The sequence below is a fragment of the Eutrema salsugineum genome, unplaced genomic scaffold (assembly GCF_000478725.1).
Source record: "Eutrema salsugineum unplaced genomic scaffold, Eutsalg1_0 scaffold_9, whole genome shotgun sequence".
Classification (NCBI taxonomy): domain Eukaryota; kingdom Viridiplantae; phylum Streptophyta; class Magnoliopsida; order Brassicales; family Brassicaceae; genus Eutrema; species Eutrema salsugineum.
Genome location: NW_006256342.1, coordinates 8,369,442 through 8,389,660, shown reverse-complemented (window position 1 = coordinate 8,389,660; position 20,219 = coordinate 8,369,442). Strand labels below are relative to the sequence as shown.

Here is a 20,219-nt window from a genome sequence, read left to right as displayed (position 1 = left end):
ATGGGCCAATTTCGGGAAGCTTTCTTCCACAAACTACTTAATCTAGAGCCTTCAAATCAAAATTCTTGTTCAAGGTTATGGTTTGTTCAAATACATCGATGATTCTAAGGATGTCCCCTCCAAAACCATCACAACTGATGGTAAAGAAGTTCTTAATCCAGCCTACTCGACCTGGCTTCGTCAAGACAGCCTTCTCTACAGCTCCATCATTGGATCCATTGATGTTGCTCATCAGCCGCTTATTTGTTGCAACAACGACAACCTGTGAAGCATGGATTACTCTGGGTTGTACATACGTTAATTCCAGCCGTCGACACATAAATCAATTGAGGAGTCAATTGAAACACTGCACCAAAGGAAGCAAGACGATAGATGAGTATATGCAGTTCATCAAAACCAAATTTGATGTACTTGCTCTTCTCGGCAGCCCCTACTCCGTTGAAGATCTGACAGACATCATTCTCGATGGTCTCGGTGATGACTACAAAACTGTAGTCGATGCCGTTCACAGTCGCGATGTCTCCATTTCCTTCGCTGAGCTTCATGAAAAGCTCATCAATCAGGAACTTCGTCTTCTCCAACAATCTCCATCGTCGTCTCCGTTCCCGGTTACTGCAAACACTGCTCAGAACAGATCGACGAACTGGAAACACTCCAACACCAGCTCAGGGTCCTCTCGGCCCTCTTATTCCAACCAAACTTCTGGCGCAAGCAACGGACGTTTTCAGCGCAAACCATACCTTGGTAAATGTCAGGCGTGTGGTGTTCAAGGTCATACCCCTCAGAGGTTCCCTCAGTTTTGCATCATTGCCTCGGCTCAACAGCCACAGCACCGTGGTTCACCATCGTCCTCCCCTCAAGCTTATCAAGCTCTCACCACACCTGGTGAATCTCCGTCTTGGCTCGTAGATAGTGGCGCTTCCCACCACATCACCTCCGACCTTGCAAACCTCTCTCTTCACTCTCCATATAATGGCAGTGAGGAAGTCGTCATTGGTGATGGTAAAGGTCTTCAAATTACACATATGGGTTCTACTCAATTACATTCCTCTACTCGTCCATTTAATCTCAATAATTTTTTACGTGTTCTGAGTATTGCCAAGAACCTTGTATCTGTCAAGAGGCTATGCACTGACAATCATGTTTCTGTGGAATTTTCCCCCAATGAATTTCAGGTGAAGGATCTCAACTCGGGGGCACCGGTTCTAACAGGACAGTCTAAAGGTGGTGGATATGAGTGGCCGTGTCGAGTTCCGTCAGCCTTTTCTTCTCAAATTTCAGCCCCTTTGTCGCTTTGGCATTCTATAGGACACCCATCTCTCTCTACCTTAAAAACCATTGTCTCAAATTCTACCTTTTCCATTTCAAATAAAGATGTTGTTGGTCATTGTCCCGATTGTTCTCTTAATAAAAGTCATAAAATGTCGTTTTCTATTTCGTCTATATCCTCCTCCAAACCCCTTGAACTAGTCTTCTCTGATGTCTGGACATCCCCGGTTTATTCCATCGATGGTTACAAATATTATGTCATCTTTGTGGATCACTTCACACACTACATCTGGTTCTATCCTATTCGCAGAAAATCTGATGTTCGCGACACATTCATTTGGTGGAAGGCCTTAGTAGAGAACAAGCTTCAACATCGCTTGATCTCTTTCTACAGCGATAATAGTGGAGAGTACATAGCACTGGCGGATTACCTTAGCAGAAATGGTGTTACTCATCTTACAACACTACCACACACGCATGAACAAAATGGGTTCTCTGAGCGCCGTCATCGTCATATCATCGAAACTGGCTTGGCGTTACTCTCGCATGCTTCCATCCCCATTACATACTGGAGCTATGCACTTGCTACAGCGGTCTATCTAATTAACCGCCTGCCAACACCAACTCTCGCCAACGAAAATCCTTATGAGAAGTTATTTCATGTTCCTCCGAACTATGTGAAGCTCAAAGTATTTGGCTGTCTATGCTACCCGTGGATTCGCCCCTACACCACCCACAAGCTTGATCAACGCTCCGTAGCATGTGTGTTCCTCGGATATTCCCTCACCCAAAGTGCTTTTCTGTGTCTAGACCCTGTCTCCACTAGGATCTATGTCTCTCGTCATGTGTCGTTCATCGAAAACTCCTTTCCCTTTCAAAAACTATCCACCACTACACCCAAAATCACTCCAGTTTTCCCCTTAGACGAGTCACCCCTGCTCACCATCCTCTCGACACAGTCACCATCTCCGCCACACACAGTTGAGCCTCCAGGTTCGGATTCTTCACCATCGGTCACCTCTGCAGCTGAACATTTCAGTCCTACTCCACTTCTGTTGGATTCGACAGCGGCACCAGAACCAAGTCCATTGGTTCACTCACTGACAACAGTGACTTCACCAGATTTATCAGAATCATCTGCTCCGGCGAATGTCTCTGCTCCCACATTGCCAGCACCACCCGCTAATCTTCATCCGATGATTACGCGCGCGAAGAATCAGATTACTAAGCCTAACAAGAAATTTTCTATGGTTGCTTTGACAGGAGATTCAGAAATCAAGGATGAACGATGGCGTAGTGCAATGAGTACTGAATTCAATCAAGCTTTTCGGCTTCGTACGTGGGACTTGGTGCCTCTGGATCCATCTCTCAATCTGGTTGGAAACAAGTGGGTTTTTCGCATTAAACGAAATCCTGATGGTCCATTGATCGCTTTAAAGCTCGCTTAGTCGCGAAAGAATTTTACCAACGGTCTGGTATTGATTTCTTTGAGACTTTCAGTCCTGTCATTAAGCCACCAACAATTTTTCTCATTCTTGATCTGGCAGTCTCAAATGAATGGGTTCTTCGTCAACTAGACGTAAACAATGTTTTTTGCAAGGGACACTCAACGAAGACATTTACATGAAGCAGCCTGTTGGCTTTGTTGATCGTGATAGACCTGATCACATCTGCAAACTTCGCAATGCACTATATGGCCTGAAACAGGCTCCTCGCGCTTGGTAAATGGAGCTCAAGAAATTCTTCAAGACTCTGGTTTTATGAACTCTTTATATGATGCTTCTCTGTTTATTCTTATCACCAAGGAGGTTACCATCTATGTGCTTGTATATGTTGATGACATTGTCATCACCGGAAATAAGTCACAACATGTCGAAGCATTCATTACACTTCTCAGCAACCGATTTTCTCTCAAAGATCAAGGTGAACTCAGTTATTTCTTGGGAATTGAAGTTGTTCGTTCCTCTGCTGGGTTACATCTCTCGCAGGATAAATACATTAATGACTTACTTGCTCGTGTTAACATGCGTTCAGTGAAACCAGTATCCACTCCTATGTCTACTGACTCGCGGCTGCAACTTCGATCAGGCACTCCTCTTACAGATGGTTCTGGATATCGCATGGTTGTGGGACGCTTACAGTATCTCCATTTTTCCCGTCCATACATTGCGTTTGCTGTTAACAAGCTCTCGCAGTTCATGCATTGCCTTACTGATCTTCATTGGCTCGCTGCAAAACGTGTTCTTTGGTATCTCTCTGGAACTCGTGACCATGGCATTCTCCTTTGTCGCAACACCACTCTGGATCTCCACGCATTCTCTGATGCTGACTGGGCAGGGGATCGTGACGACTACACATCGACTAGTGCAAACATCATCTACTTAGATACCAATCCGATTACATGGTCTTCTAAGAAACAAAAATCTGTTTCACGCTCCTCCACTGAAGCAGAATACCGTGCAGTCGTTGACACAGCAGCCGATCTCCGCTGGATCACTTCTCTGATGAGTGAACTTGGTGTCTCCTCTTCTAGTCAGCCTGTTATTTATTGCGACAACATTGGTGCCACATATCTCTCGGAAAACCCGGTCTTTCACTCGCGTATGAAGCATGTGGCACTCGATTATCATTTCATTCGTAAATTGGTTCAGTCTGGATTCCTACGTGTTGCTCATGTATCTTCTAAAGACCAGCTCGCTGATGCTCTCACTAAGCCAGTCTCACGCTCCTTGCTTGCCAATCATTATAACAAAATAGGCCTCTCTCCCGGTCGTTTATCTTGAGGGGGCGTATAGAAGATATTCACAATATCTAAGTAAATATGTTAGTTCATATATATATATTCTGATATGATTGTAATCTTCGTAGTATATTTTAGATGCTCTTCTCTTTTATATAAATAGAGTTGTATATCATTTGCTATCAATAAGAAGGAATACATTCTCTAAAGACACGTCTTAACATAAACTTAGTCTTAACAGTATCAGATATTACTTAGAAGATCAATTAAAAATCAATCTTAATAGAGAAGATATATCAACTAAAACCGAAAATAAATTGTTGGATGAGGGTGCGTCTGTGTGCGTGTGCATGATTATCAGACATAAAAATTATAATTAGGACTTTGATAAATCATTTTATATTACATTTTGGTCCTTTTATATATTTTCTTTTCTTCAATAACCTGTTGCTAATTAAGAGAATAGATATAAAGCATAGGAATGGAGAGGAGATCATGTGTCACGATAAAGGATATTGGATAAAAGATATGGAAGACAATATTATCATTATCTGCCTGCCCCATCCAGTTATGTCTCTCCACCTATCTCCACTTACTTAATTACCCACATTTACGTATTCAACTTAACAACGAACGTACGTACACAAACACACTATTGGATCATATACGATCGATATGATGTTAAATAATATATATGGTTTAGTTATTTTGTTTAATTACCTAAATATCTAGCAATGTTTTCAAACCCTACTCGAGTTCACGGTAGAGATTGTAAATCCAACAACCTGGTCAGTAATCTGGTCCATAAACAATGCTCGAATCTGCTAATTATAAATTCAGTATAATCCACACACAAAAAAAACTCAAGAATGTCTGCATTGACCCGTGATCTGGTAATACTGGTTGAACCGATCATTTTTGAAAAATGTTGTTTAGGTTTTCTTGTAGATAATATATTGAGTAAGAATACGTTTTATGAGATTTTTTATTTGATGAAAATTTCACTATGCCACTTGAAAAAAAATTGAGTGGAATGCGATGAAAATGACCAAAGATTGGTTGATGTATGCGTTACTAGTTTATTTTCTACATATAATTTACTATTATTTTTGTTTTTTCATAATTTGGATTTTGAATGTTTAATAATATTATTAGGCGACATATTCTCAAGGTTTGTTTTTTTTTTATGTTTATAAAAGCTATATATAATGGTATTTTTTATTATTAATTTATGATATGCAGTCGATTTGATGATACAAATTTAGTTGTAATATAGGTCTTTCCAAATCAGATTTGTAAAATTTTAGGAATATGCAAAATAATACTAGAGGTGGAATCTATCCAGATATCTTGAATTTAGTTGATTTATGAATTGGTTTGTTTGCCATTGTGGTATTGGTTGCTGTGAAATTGGTTTTGCTTTCATAATATTACATTTTGGGTTAAGAGTTCTTCATTATAAAAAGAAAACTTTTGGAATCAAAATGTTTAGGTTAGATTATTGGGGCTCAATCAATATTATTAAAAGAGAAGCATTTTTGTGTCCAAACAGAATTTTCTTTATTTAAGATTACCATGTTTTTAGATAATTGTTAATCATGTTGTCAAACAGGTTAATTCAGTTAAATATTAATAAAAAATATTTATTTTATATATATATAATTTTAATTGATTATTTTAGATTTTCTTATAGATTAAATTTACAAAAATAATAAATCAGATATTAATTTAGATTATATCTTTAATATTATAAAAATTTTAATTTACAAAAAAATTATATCTAAAAAAAATTATATCTATAAAAATAGATATTTTTTACGTATTAAAAATATATCTATAAAATTAATTATATCTAAACTCAAAAATATAAATTATATTACAAAATTTGATTGAAAAAAAGAATTCCAGTATGGATGCACGGGATAGAATCTAATTTGGTATTAATATTTTAACCTGATGTTATTCTTTGCACAGTAAATCGTGAACTGACCTTAACACTAACATAACGTGAAGTCTGTTCTTGTGTGCTAAAGTTCGATGAACAGTAAAGCATGCACCGACCATAACTATATAACAATATGGAGCTTTGTCTAATTACAGCAAAGAAGAAAAAACAATAAAAGAACAATATTTGAAAGAAAAAAAAACATTTGGACAAGAACTTTCCATCGACATTGCTGTTTGGAATTCGGTGGAGAAAGGAAAGTGCCTTTAGTGGTACATAAGGAATAATGTGTTTTCTATATAGCACATTTCATGACATGTGTCCCAATTTTGAAACCTTAGTTCAAGCTTTTGTGATTAATTAAAAGAAATTGTTTCGTTGAACAACACCACTAATAATATTTATCCAGAATTGAAGATAAAACGACACATAATAGTAGGTTCACAATAATATGCAGAGAAAAATCCAATATTAAAGTAAAGCCGTGCCAACACTCGATTGATCACTGGAATATTCATGATGAGAAATTAAGATATCCCCATTTTTATTTTAAAAAAAATTCAGTAATCAAGAAGAAGACTAATTGATAAATCCTATGAACTTTTGAGAATAGTGAATCGGCTTTTATACGTAGATGGTCATAACAATATTTAGCAAAAGCAAGTTTTACAAGTTGGTGTCTTCTTAATTTAACAAACCACGTTTTATTAACTAAACATCAAACGCTAAGTTAAAGAATTACTTAAAAATTATATATTTCTATAGAAAATCATTTCATGTTAGTTGAAATCATCATCTTCGGATTTTAATTTATGTTTACCATCCCAACATAACCTAGTGAGTTGAACCAAGCCCAACTAAATTTTGTTTGTTTTGGTTTTTGTTCGTTTTGGAGTTCTGAACTGATAACTCTTTAAAGTTAACATCAGTTGATATTTTGATTTTGATTTTTAATTTTCCCAAACCAACTTATAGAACTATACTGAATCCTTTCAAAATTTACTAAAATGTATGGCTTTGAGTTAGAGGTCTGAATCAAGCCGAATGGTTCGATTAACCTGAATTCTCAAGCCTAATAGATGTTTCAAATGGTAAAATATATTTCATAAGTATTGGAGATAAGCTTAGACTTGATTTCGATTATAAAAACAAAAGGAAAAAAAATAACTAAGAGATGCATAAGAGTCTTCTCGTTTCATGATTAACTTATGGGCCTAGCTCTCATTCCACACAAATACATACTCCTAAGTAGCCTTTTCTACCAACCACTCCCTTTTTTGTTTAACTTTATTTTTGAAAAGGACCTTTTTCTCTTCCCAATTATAAGTGAACAATTGGATCACTTAATTTATTGCTATTTATCCTCTCAGCCAATTAGGTTTCAACATTCTCAAAGTTCATTTTAGTTACTTTCTATCAGACTAATCAAGTATCAATATCCACTAAACTACTATGATCTACCAAATTACCTTCAAAGCTTAACAAAAAGTCATATTCGCAATAATATATGTCACAATAATTATAACGTTATTAATAATTTTGACTGGTTTAGGATGACGCGGTTCCTATAGGATTATAGGAAATGAAATATATTTCTAAATATGACATTAAGTTTGACCAAAAACACACCATCTTCAATTTGACAAAATCTAAAAGAATTAAATTATTAGGTCAGCGTGACGTTGAGATATAGTAATACACCTAAGTGATGTCGACATATGTGTTATCTGCCAAGACATGATTCAGACATTCGGTTTCGATAAAGGTTATTTTCTATGGTTTCCTCCTATCATTCCGTATTCATAATGAGTCTCCACTCATATAATCCCTAGAAACATCAATTATGTCTATTCTGAGAGATTCTTACAAAATTACCATATCTACAATAATAAGTAGGATGAGTTTGCTAAATGAATATACAGTATGTGAATTCTATTTGAGAAACACATGAGGTAAAATCGTAAATGAATGGTATTTTCGCATGTAATTTATAAAAAAAGCGATATGATATAAATAGTATGATATATGTTAAAAATACATGTAGATTTTTTTTTGAGAAAAAAATACATGTAGACTTTATGGCTTTATGCTAAAGAAACATGTGCAGTAAATTATCTAACTTGTTATACTGCAATCTGTATTTTTTTTCAAAAACATATATGATCATTTAGTGCATATTGTAAAAAGTAAAAGGATTTACGTTCGTAACTAAAATTTCCCAACTAAAACTATTTTGTAAAACTCAAAATACTCTTATCTTAAATATTTACTATTTTATCTAGTAATCTATTAAAAATAAAAAACATTTAGGGTTGAGTTTTTTTTTTTTTTGAAAAAATTACAGATTTTAACTCATTCGTTAAACCGTGAAGTTCCTGTTAAACAATTTAGAAAACATGATTTATAAACCACAGTTTACCAGACCCGAAATTGATTCAAAAACCCAAAATGCAGATCCTAAAGATGATGTACGATCTTTGGGTCTCAACCCTTAATACATGATTCCATAGAATTTCCCCGATAACCAATAACGTATTCGAAATCTCTGTTATATATTTATGATCTTTAGGTTCTCTAATTCATTCGAATTCAAACTTAATCTACTTTCCTTTTCCTAGGATCACCGTACACAAAAGTGCCATCACTTTCAATTAAAATAATAAGATGTGCATGCGCATAAATTTGTAAAGCATATCGCTTATGAGTCATGACCGTCTAAAGTCAAAATTTAGGACCTTAAAAATTGACGTACAAAGAAACGGAGAATAACTAAAAATGAATCGTATATTAATTTCTGGTTGGAATCCAAGTCTTTGTTACTCGTATTCTACGGTATTAAATTACAAGCTAAAGCAACCTTTTTTTAGATTTTGCTAAGTGAAGATAAAGGCATAGAGATGTATATGAGCTACCTTATTTCTTTCTTACAAATGCTTCTATATCCTCTCATCAATCATATTCATTATTTTGTTATTCTGATTATTTTTTAAGTGACATCAAAATCACAAGAAAATTTTGTATCTACCCTTATGATCTTTAGAATGTAAATTTGGTGTCACCAGTTTTGAATAGTAGAACCATTTTAGTTCTTTTATTTATTGAAAAAAGGTTTTCAGAGTTTTGATCCATAGTTTCCTAAAATGATAACATACACAATGTGCTTTGTTGCTTTGTATCCCAAGTTCAATTCGTCAATAAACATCTATGAAAATATTATATGCCTCTAAAGACTAAAGTCAATATGTGTGTAATGTAATCGATAGAGTAAAATTTTATTTTTAGTGACTGTAAGCCTGAACACGTGGAAGTATGGAACCTAAAATACAAAGCAAAATGGACAAAAAAAACACAATTATGACGATACATAGACACAATCCTCTCTAACTTTTTTGTCTGTACAAAATAAATATATATATATATATATATATATTTTATTTGTTTCTAATTATCTCTCACGTTAAACGTTCTTTCAAATTTCCCACCCAAATATTAGAGTAAAGAAGAGGTATTTGAGGTTTTCTATCCCCCTCATAGTTTCCATTTTACAAAAGTGAGTATAAATTCAAAACAACCCAAAAGTGGAAGAACTCTGAGGAATATCATCATTTAGCAGCAAATCCCAATTGCTAAAGCCATCAACATCCCATACGCTCATCATATTGTTCTCTATAATGTTGTCCACACCATTATTATTATCATCATTACCATAATCCGACCATTCGAAATCCGGAAACTGCAAATCTTTTAAGAAACTCGAATCATTAGAGGAATTCGAAGACGTGCATGTGGATGAAGACATTGCAGAGTTGCTGCCGATAAGCTCTATAGACTCTGGATCAATCAGAGGGACTTCTTCTACGCCATACTCAAGGTTTATCGCCATGAGCTGATCATTGTAACTTAGGGACATGTTCTTGCTGTTGTTGCTGTCTTTGGTAAGACAATAACTAGTTGGTCCTCCGAGAGGCTGCTCGATTGGTTTCTCCAGCTTCTTTACGGGTTCTTCATCTTCTTGTTCAACGATGGAGAGTGGTTTATGAGTGAGAGGATCTATCCCCATTTTCCTTAACTTCTTCTTTATGTGAGTGTTCCAATGGTTCTTGATTTCGTTGTCTGTTCTTCCTGGTAAATGAGAAGCTATCTTTGACCACCTTCACGTACAAAAGAAAAAACCATCTCAAAACATCTCAGAAACATCTCAGAAGTTATCTTATTGTATAAAAGTTTTGATTTTGATGTTACCTGTTGCCAAGCTGAGAATGGAGGTCAATGACCATCTTCTCCTCGTAATCAGAGAGAAGACCTCGCTTAAGGTCTGGTCGGAGATAATTTGTCCAACGAAGTCTGCAACTTTTGCCACACCTGAGAAGACCAGCGAGCTTAGGAACAGCTCTCCAGCAACATTGTCCATTGGTGAGGATGAAGTTTATGAGCTTCCTGTCTTCTTCAGCAGTCCATGGTCCTTTCTTCAACCCTACTTTGTCACAGCATGGTTGTCTCCCCATTTCTCTTTCTCTCTTTTCTTCTGGCTCTTTCTAAAGACTCTGTTTTGATCAATGAATAAAACAGAGGATATACTCTGTTTTTTGTTCTCTAATCTCTCTTTATCTTTCTGTCTCTCTTCTGACAGAGTAAATGTTATTGCAAGTTGAAGACAGAGAGTTGGGTGAGCTTGGCAACCACCTATATATATGCATACAGATATATGTATGTGTGTGTATATCTATAGGTTATCAATAAAGATTAGAGAACAAAAAGAATGTAAGGATAAATTTGAGCACTAAGATTTATAATTCAACCTTTCCATCTCCTGGTTCACACAGAGGTGGTCCATTTTCCCTTTTTCTTTTTATTTTACCATTTCTTCTTATGTTTTTATATAAATTCATTGATATGGGAATAATGATAATAAAGCTTCATTTCTTTATTGTTACTTGTTATCTTTGGATAATTTATAGATATTGTGTTTTGTCTGCGTGTGTGTATAAACATAATAACATATATAATAAACATAATAACATATACTAGGTGATTACATCCTGTGTGGGATAAATATTAATCATAATTTTTTATTTAAATATACAAATATAATATATATAAATACAATTAAAAATATTAACTGATATTTATAACTGCAAATTTATACACTAATTATACAATTACAAATAATAGTTACAATTACATTTATTTTGTAGTATAATTGCATAGATGCTAGATAATTGTTGATTAATTAACTTTAATAATATCTTTTATATGAATAAAATTGCACATTTGAATATACTAAATTAAATTAATACATTTTATCTAACCGGTTCAACATCAGACTAAGATAATTAAATTTTTAATAGAAAAAAAAAATTAATCATAATATGCATGAAAAAATTAAATTTTTTTATTAAATGGATAATGTAATTTTATTTTTTTAGAAAATTAAGATAAAAAATAAGATACATAAAGAAATATAATGTTTAGTAACCAAAGTAATTATGTATTAATGTTTTTATAAATGTGTTGTTAAGAAATAGAAAGAATAAGAATATTTTTACAAATTAAATATTAAGTATTAAATATAAAATTGATATAAACTAATCTCTAACCAAATTAATCCTAATGGCAAATGATGTAATTACTCTAGTAAATCAAGTATTTTTTTATATGTGTTTTGAGAAACTCTCTGATAATGACACATCAGCATGACATTTTTGTAAATCACAGATGACATAAATATCATTTTTAAATTGTCCTTCTCAAATAATAATAAAAGATATATATATATATATATATATATATATATATATATATATAGAAGCCTACTGGTTAATGGGTTAATTAATGCTTCTACATCAAGAGATCCAGAGTTTGATTCCTGGAAAATGTGATTTATTTTAAACACTCCTAAAGTTTTTTTAAAAATATTTTATATATATATAAATTTAATTCCAAAAATTAGATATTAATTTAAACAACTAAAAATTTCCTTAAATATAAGTTATATCTATAGTCTATAGATATTAATTTAAATAAACTTCCTTAAATATAGGTTAGATTTAATTTAACATTTGAAATTTAAATAAAATTTTCAGAATAACACATATGATCAACAAATATCTTATTATATTTTTTAATCATATTCTATCAGATTAAAATTTTACATATTGAAAATAGATAAATATTAATATTATATAATAATTTGATGGAACAAGTTAAGTGTTTTTTTATAATTATAGTCTTATCCGGGTTAGGTTATCAAAGCATGCAAGATATTAGGAGAAAATTATTTTAAAATTAGTAAATATTTATATTATAAAGTAATATAAACGGGCGGGTTAGAATTATGGTTTCATAATCATGGTCTTTTTCGGATTAATAAAATAAGCGAGTTAAAAATATATTTTTATAATAACGATCACTTTTTGATTAATAAAATAACCATATTAAAATTATGTTTTTATGATCATGATGGTCATAATAATATTGAAAAAAATTATATCTAAACACAAAATTTTTTTATATCACTTATTAAAAAATTGTATTTAGAAAGAAAACGTAAATTAGATTACAAATTTTGATTACAACAAAATTCCCGTATGGATGCACGGGGTAAAATCTAGTTATGTGATTAAAATACAAAACAATTTAGCAATGGTGGGTTATCACACTCTTTTTGGTCTGTTGATACTCTTTTATGACACAATTGAAAAAATGAATCAAAGGAATCTATATATACATCCGAAGCGGGTATGTGGAACAGTGGAAACGTGGAAATGAAACATTTGAAAACACGAAAGCGGTTTTTTATGATACAATTGAATTTGTTTAAATAGTTAAGATTTTTTATATAAGTCAAAAAATCTAAGTGAATTTTTTTATATGTATTAAATTTTCTTTTTTTAGATGTGTCACAATTTGATTTGATATATTGGCTGATCGTGATTATTTTTACTACAACATCAAGTTTTTTAAATAAGAAAAACATATTTTCGTGTCAAATTAGTTTATTTATTGTGTGGTTCTCAAGTAGCTCGTGCTGGATGTCCAAAAAAAAAAGTTGCTCATGCTGGTCAACTACGAACACGACACGTGGAATGAACAGAAGAGAGGAGTGGACGTTTTGGTTGGAAAGCGCCACCCCATCCGCTTTTCTTTGCTTCCGGTTAAATCCTCAAAATTCGCTCTCGTGCGTCCTCAAAACGGAAAAATTATTTATTAATTTCACAAAAAGATAGCTAAGGAAACTTTTTTTTTTTTGAACATTTAAGGAATTTATTGTTGGGGCATGTTTATTATTTAGACAGCATTAATTAAGAAATAGATATGCGAAACAATTATTGAATGAGACGTTATTGAATTCACCATAGCAGTTTTTAAATAGCATTATATTCCTAAATGAATTGAATTTACTTTTTTTTTTTAAGTAACTATTAAAATTTATAGACACGAATGTGAAGCTATAGAAAGAGAAATAAAACCGTTATTTTGATTCTCTCAGTTTTTTTTTAAAATTCGTTTTCTTCATCAATTTATTTAAATTATATTTTCTTCGACATTTGAATTGTGTTTAGATCTTTTTTTCTTAAACTCTTAATTCTACTATTCCTATAAAATTAGTTTTTACTTTCTTTTTTTTTTGTTTTCTACATCGACACATTGATAAAAAGAAATATAAATATTTCATCTATTCTTTTTATAGTTTCATAATATGAGAAAATCTCAATACCAATTTATTTTCAGAAGCTTAGAGAGTTTATCTTCCTATTTTCACAAGCTGAGAGAGAGTTTATCAATATAACTTCATTTATGTTTCATTTTCTATTTTATCTTCTTTGAGACATAAATTATTAGCAGAAAGAAAATTTATGAACGATGTTCTTTTTTAATATTTTTTTAGGTTAAGGATTAGTAATTATATACTATCTTTTATTTTTCTTTTATGTTAAAGATTAGTAATTATAGACTTTTTTTTCTTTCTCCTGCAACCAACGACGAGACTTCCAAATATTTAGTCGGAGTCAGATACAATGTAACAAAAGAAAAAGCTTCTCCCTGAAACGTTTATTCCTTTTTTTTTAATGGGAAAAGAAATTAGGCTAGTCAAAGCTCTTGAATTCTCCATTCCTATTTATAAGGCTCTGTTTTCATCAACTTATTTCTATAATTTACGAGCAAGAAACCGTTCTCTAGCCGCTTCAATCCTATTATCGACATTTTCAGTATCTGCAAGTTGTTTCTGTATTGTTGTTCCTAGACAACTCCGTGTCCTCATGTTCTTTGAAAGAGCTAGCCGGTCCACCACTCAATTTTCTCGATCTTTCTTTTGATGGGAGCTATTCTATTTCACAAACATTACCGTGAATGGTTATGTAGTCGAAATCAGCTCATGGTTGATGGTACGCTATATAATTAGGCCACATTCCTTCGTTGTTGGTAGTCAGCACAGATGAGGGATGCACTAGGGCTTGAAGCTAAGAGTCCGGTGAAGATGTAGCTGTGCTTGATGCAGTTGCTGTACAAGATGGAGTGAAGAATGAACTGCCACAAGCATGGAGTACGTGACAAGTGAAGCTCCCGGAATGAAGAGTCAGATGAGCAGCTGAGCTGGACTAGAAGAAATGGAAGTCTTGAAGAAAAAGCAAAGCTGGATGGGAATAACGGAGCGGATCAGGAAGAATGGAAGATTTCCTTAAACAAAAAAAAGTTTAAGGAAATAGGAAATATACATCAAGCGACAAAAATGGAAGCTGTGGTGTAGGGTTTTTGGAATGTAGAGCCGCTGAGTCTACTAGGTATAAGTAGACGTGTTGAAGCCTTGTAGAAGCTTAACACAACTACTAGAGAGCACTTAGCATAAGGGTGAGAGATTTAGAAGTGAGAGTCTGCATCAAGGGTTAAGGGTTTTTCTAAGGGAGTTCTGAGATCAAGTATCGATGGAAAAACAGAGAGAGCTAGGGAGACAGATCAAGGTGTGTCTTGAGTCTGTACCAAATAGTGTTACATCTTGTAAGGTGTGTTAACAGATTTACTAGCAATAAAGTTCAAGTTGAAAGAAAAATCTTGTGTTAAGTTGTGTTGTTGTTCTTGATTAGTGGCTCTAGCGTTTACATTTGGTATCAGAGCGGTCATCTGTATTTTGCAAACAGGTGAGATCCTGCGGAGATGGGGAGCTATCAGGAACTTGTGAACCATTCAAAAGTGATTTTGAATGCTGAAAACTACGGCTTCTGGAAGGCAAGGATGAGATCGCTCATTAGAGGAATTGATCCTTTGGTATGGAAGTTGGTCTTGGTTAAGTGGGAAGAGCCGAAACAGAAGAATGACTCTGGAGCTGATGAGCCTAAACCTGAAGAAGATTGGTCGGAAGACAAAACGAAGAAGTTTAAATACAACTCAAAAGCACTGACGGCTATTCACTGTAGCATATCAGCTGAGACGTTCAATCTAATTCAGGGATGTGAGACAGCCAAAGAAGCTTGGGACATACTACATATACAGTTTGAAGGAACTACCAAAGTTCAGAACTCAAAGAAGGACATGCTAGCTTCACTTTTTGAAAACTTGAAGATGGAAGAGCATGAAACCATTGCTGATTTCAGCTCCAAGCTGAGTTCTCTGACTCAGGAGGCTGCCACTCTTGGGAAGCATTACAAAGACAAAAAACTTGTGAAGAAGTTTCTAAGGTGTCTTCCTTCCAAGTTCATGGGGTATAAGTCAGTCCAGAGTGTGAATCAGGATACTGAATCTCTAAGCTTTGGAGAGATTGTTGGGATGCTACAGTCTCACGAGATGGAACTGAACGGTGAGAAGAAGCAGAAAGGGTTGGCACTGTCATCGGTCCTTGAGACAAAGTCATCAGAGGAAGAGAAGTGTGAGGATGCACTAGGGCTGCTGGTGAAGAGGTTTGACAAGGCACTAAGACGAGCTGAGAAGACATATGATCAGAAGAAGGTTGTACCAGCAAGACGGACAAAAGAAAGCAGTGAGAGAAGGGGTGATGTTCAATGTTACAAATGCAAAGGTGTTGGGCATTTCAAGACTGAGTGTCCTACTCTTAAGAGGAGGGAAATTCAGTGCTTCGGATGCAAGGGTTTTGGTCACACACAACTGGAATGTGTTAATGATCAAAATCGAAGGAAGGAGAGATCCATGCTGGCCGAGGAGGATACCAGAGATGACAGTAGTGAAGGCACTGTGGAGGAAGTTAACAACTTCGTCTCATTCATAGGCATTGCTGAATTTGATGAGAATATGGCTGTGACAGATGCTGAGTCGGAAGTTGGGGCTGATGATGAGCTGAGTTAAAGCTACAAAGAGGTTCGTGAGACTCTGATCAAGATTGGAAAAGAGAACGCTGACTTGAAGAAGGAGAATCTTCTACTTGAAGAGAAGGTGGAAGAGTTGCAGAGAGAACTGGAAGCAGCTCAGAAACTGAGTAAAGAAAGTGTTGCATTGATCAAAGACAAACTGAACCTGGCAAAGAAGGCTGAACAACTGGAGCACGATCTGAGTCAGGACAAAGGTATTTCAAACAACCTGATGGGAGAGCTTATTGAGCAGCGCAAAAAGATTCACATGTTTGCTGGAACTAAACAACTTGATCAGATCTTAAGCTATGGGAGGAGGTCTGACGTTCGTAGAGGACTGGGTTACAATGTTCGAACCATGGTTGAAACAGGTACCACAAAGTTTGTGTCAGGAGGTACTACTCGATCACAAGAAATGGGCAACAGGGCACAAAATACCACAGTTAAGAGCAACACCGCTGCGTCAACCTCAAGAAACGAAGGTTTACCAATGAGACTGAGTGGATGCTTCTACTGTGGAAAACCAGAGCACATTAGAAATCACTGCTACACTACACGAAAAACATCATTTTACAACGGCCGAAATGGTCGTTATTTCGTCGTAATAGGGCCATTACGACAGACTACCGACGATTTCGAAATCGTCGTAAAGTCATCGTCGTAATAGACAAATCGTCGTAAAATCGTCGTATAATATACGACGGTTTTGTTTCGTCGTAACGTCGAGAGAAACAAAATCGTCGTAAATACGTCGTACAGTTTACGACGAGTTTACATCGAATTGCGTCGACTTGGTCTTCGCCTGGACCGTCGTTAAGTGGTCGTTAATTGTCGACGTAAGATCGTCGTAAAATGTACGACCGTCGTAAATCAATCGTAAAGTATTTCTTCATTGCGTCGTAAAATCGTCGTAACTCTCGGACGTATAATCGTCGTATTTATCGTCGTACATTGTAGTCGTAAATTCGTCGTAATATTTACGACGAATGTACGACGATTTTAATAAATCTATTACGACGATTATACGACGTTTAATATAATTGAAAAAAAAAAAAAAAATAATTCGAATTAAAATTTAAATAAAAAAATAATTTACAATTTAAAATTTATGAAAATTTGAAATTAAAATTAATTGTAATTTACAAAAAAAAACTCTACAGATCTAAATCTAAATCTAAATCGATCCCGTCGATCCCGTCACCGGCCTCCTCCCCATCGTCCTGGACGTGTTCCTTGCCGGGTCTTCAGTTTGATGCTTCCGCCGGCGCCTGATCTCCGGCTCTAAGAGGCTCAAACCCGAGAGATCGGAACATCTTCTCGTCCGTCTGCACCGGCGGTTGCGTCCTAGTGGATGACCCGGCGGCAGACGATCCGACAACCCTATCAGCCCGCAGCTTGTCCAACTGCGCCATGAGTACCGGGTTGTCGGCTCCCATGATCTCGAAGAGACCGTAGAGCTGGTCGATCCTCGTCTCGTACCGGGTCTGCATCTGATCGATCTTCTGGCGGATAACCGGATCCGGGACTCGGGGTATCACGGATGGACCCCATCCCTAATACCCGCCCCTTTTTCTTTGGCGCAACCTACAAATATTTAAAAACATTATGGTTAGAAATATAATTTAAAACTAAAGTTACATTAATTAAATATAGTAATTAAAATTACCTTTTCGAATATCTGGTCCATCTCCGCCACCGTCAGCGCCGGGGTCGATTAGACCGAGCTAGCTCTGGGAGACGTTTGACGCGCCTGCTGAGTCAGCTGCGTCTGTCGCTCCTCGATCGCCGCACATGCGGCGTTGTAGATCTCCTCCGCCCGAGGATCCGTGAATTCGCCGTTATGCTTTTTATGCGTCTCGGCGAAAACCTTCGTCATCGGAGGAAGTTCTCCTCCGTTATCTTCGACCTACAAAATCAAAATGAAAAAAATTAATTAGTATCAAGAAATAAGAGTTAATTATTTGAAAACAAAAAAATTAATAATTTTAATTTACTTACCATCATATGCCGTCTTCCGGCAAAAAGAATCTGGCCGGAAGTGTGCGGGACGTTCTTCCGATTTCCCGCATCGTCAGTAGCGTTCCTGAAAAATATTTTGATTAGAATCTATTATAAAAAAAAAATAATGTAAATATTATTGAAATTAACTACGACTTACCTAGATCCGGAACACTTGGCGGCCGTAGTCTGGTTGTGCGGATCCAACCAGTATTGGACAAGGCCCCGCCAGACGGTATTGGACATAGACGCCGGCTTGGCCTTGTCGCCGTCAACCTCCCACTTCCGTTTCCAGTCGGAAACGGTGTTGTTGACGCGGAATTTGACCTTCTCCTTGAAGGTCGTCTCCACACGTCCGTGTGCGGATGTTTCCCAATGCCAGTTTTGCTAGGAAAAAAAAAAGAAGTTAGTAATTATTTTAAAAAGTTAAAATTTAAAATTAAAATTAAACGAAATGGTAAATTACTTACCGCAAAACACTTGAACCAAGTGTCAAGTGTGGCCTGATCCAGCTTCTACCAGCTGGTATGGGGTTGTACGAAAAACCCCTTGATGATATCCGCAACGTTACGACCGACTGCATTGTCGGTCGTAAACCTAGTCAAATGGAAAGAAAAAAGTAGATTAATATCAAATATATAAGAATAAATATTTATTAATGTAAAAATATTGTAGGAAAAAAATTACGTACCAATAGGTGCCGGGGGCTCGATCCGGGTCGAGTTTGTTCATGGTCCCACGACCGGGTTGTGCCAGAAGATCCTGTACCGTAAACTAGGCATACGGTACAGGCGGGATCGGATCAGCCTCAGGCTTGGCCTGTGCGGGAGCCGCTGGTTCGGCTGGTGGTGGTGGAGGCGGTGCCGGCTGCGGAACAACGACCGGTTGGGAAACCGTCCGTTGTGTTCCCGAGGACTCCGGGATGGCTGATCCGGTCGCCGAGGTAGACGGGGCCGTACCGTCAGAATCGACGAGCTGTCGGTAGTGAAATCTCTTAGCCTGAGGAGCCATCGAGACAGAATCTACAAAATTTTAAAAAATTTGTTACTAATTTTTCAAATATTTATTAAAATTTACAAAATCCGGGTCTATCTAAATTCTGAAACCTAAATCTAAATTCCGAACCTAAACCTAAATCTAAATTCCGAACCTAAATCTAAATTCCGAACCTAAATCTAAAATAATATGTAATGAAATTAATTTAAAAAAAAACTTACAACTTTTGGCTGTGAGAGTAGGGAGAGAGGGAGTGGTTTAGGGATTAGAGAGAGAAAGTATTGTAGAGAGAGAGGGGAGAAGAGAGGAATGAGCGACGAAAGGGGGAAATCTCGCGTCCCTTATATAGATTTTGTGATCGTCGTAAAATCGTCGTAACTTTACGACGGTTTTACGACGATTTGGTTGTAGAACAGTCGGTCCACTGCATGACATGACACGTGTCGTGATGGGAGCATTTGACCGTTACGACGATTTTACGACGGTTTAGGGTTAAATCGTCGTAAAACCGTCGTAATGTCTAAACATTTATAACCTCGTACCTCGGATCAAGAGCATATCCGGTGCAAACGTTACGACGGTTTTGGGTTTAGTCGTCGTAAAACCGTCGTAAATTTACGATTATATTACGACGGTTTTACGATGTTTTTTTAAAAAAGTGAGTAAACCCTAAATCTTATAAATGGGATATTGCATAAAGAACAATGCAAAGGTTATTGTATCCTAACATATAATAAAAGGTTTACAACTTTGCATGTATGATGGATTTATGACATGAGATAGTAAAAAAATGAAATTCCGTAATCTAATATATAACCTTTCACTTAACATTTACGAAAACATGCATGAACTTGTAAATATGTATGTTTTTTTTCAAATTTTTGATTTTGATCAGATTGATAGCATTTCATATAAAATAAGATAACCAATCAAAACACAATTGTGAAATACCTTACAACCAATAAGATATAAA

The 20,219-nt window shown here is 35.5% G+C and overlaps 2 protein-coding genes across 2 annotated transcripts in view; one reads left to right on the top strand and one right to left on the bottom strand.

Moving 5' to 3' along the window:
- Nucleotides 1-9,390: 9,390 nt before the first annotated feature.
- Nucleotides 9,391-10,544, bottom strand: LOC18008726 (transcription factor MYB20). The gene is made up of 2 exons (XM_006391306.2): nucleotides 10,197-10,544; nucleotides 9,391-10,105 (listed from the first exon to the last, which is right to left on the bottom strand). Exons 1-2 carry the CDS (start codon nucleotides 10,457-10,459, stop codon nucleotides 9,517-9,519), a joined length of 852 nt encoding a protein of 283 aa, XP_006391368.1. The 5' UTR covers nucleotides 10,460-10,544; the 3' UTR covers nucleotides 9,391-9,516.
- Nucleotides 10,545-15,107: 4,563 nt separating this feature from the next.
- Nucleotides 15,108-20,219, top strand: part of LOC112085206 — an 11,232-nt gene continuing 6,120 nt past the window's right edge. Inside the window, exons 1-2 of the mRNA XM_024154328.1 lie at nucleotides 15,108-16,245; nucleotides 16,294-16,633. Of these exons, the coding sequence (XP_024010096.1) occupies nucleotides 15,108-16,245; nucleotides 16,294-16,633 (1,478 nt within the window). The remainder of the gene's footprint in view (nucleotides 16,246-16,293; nucleotides 16,634-20,219) is intronic.

Coding starts and splice junctions, on each gene's coding strand:
- LOC18008726 (XM_006391306.2), bottom strand. CDS start 10,459: ATGGGGAGACAACCATGCTGTGACAAAGTAGGGTTGAAGAAAGGACCA. Junction 10,106..10,196: donor CATTCTCAGCTTGGCAACAG/GTAACATCAAAA, acceptor TTGTACGTGAAG/GTGGTCAAAGATAGCTTCTC.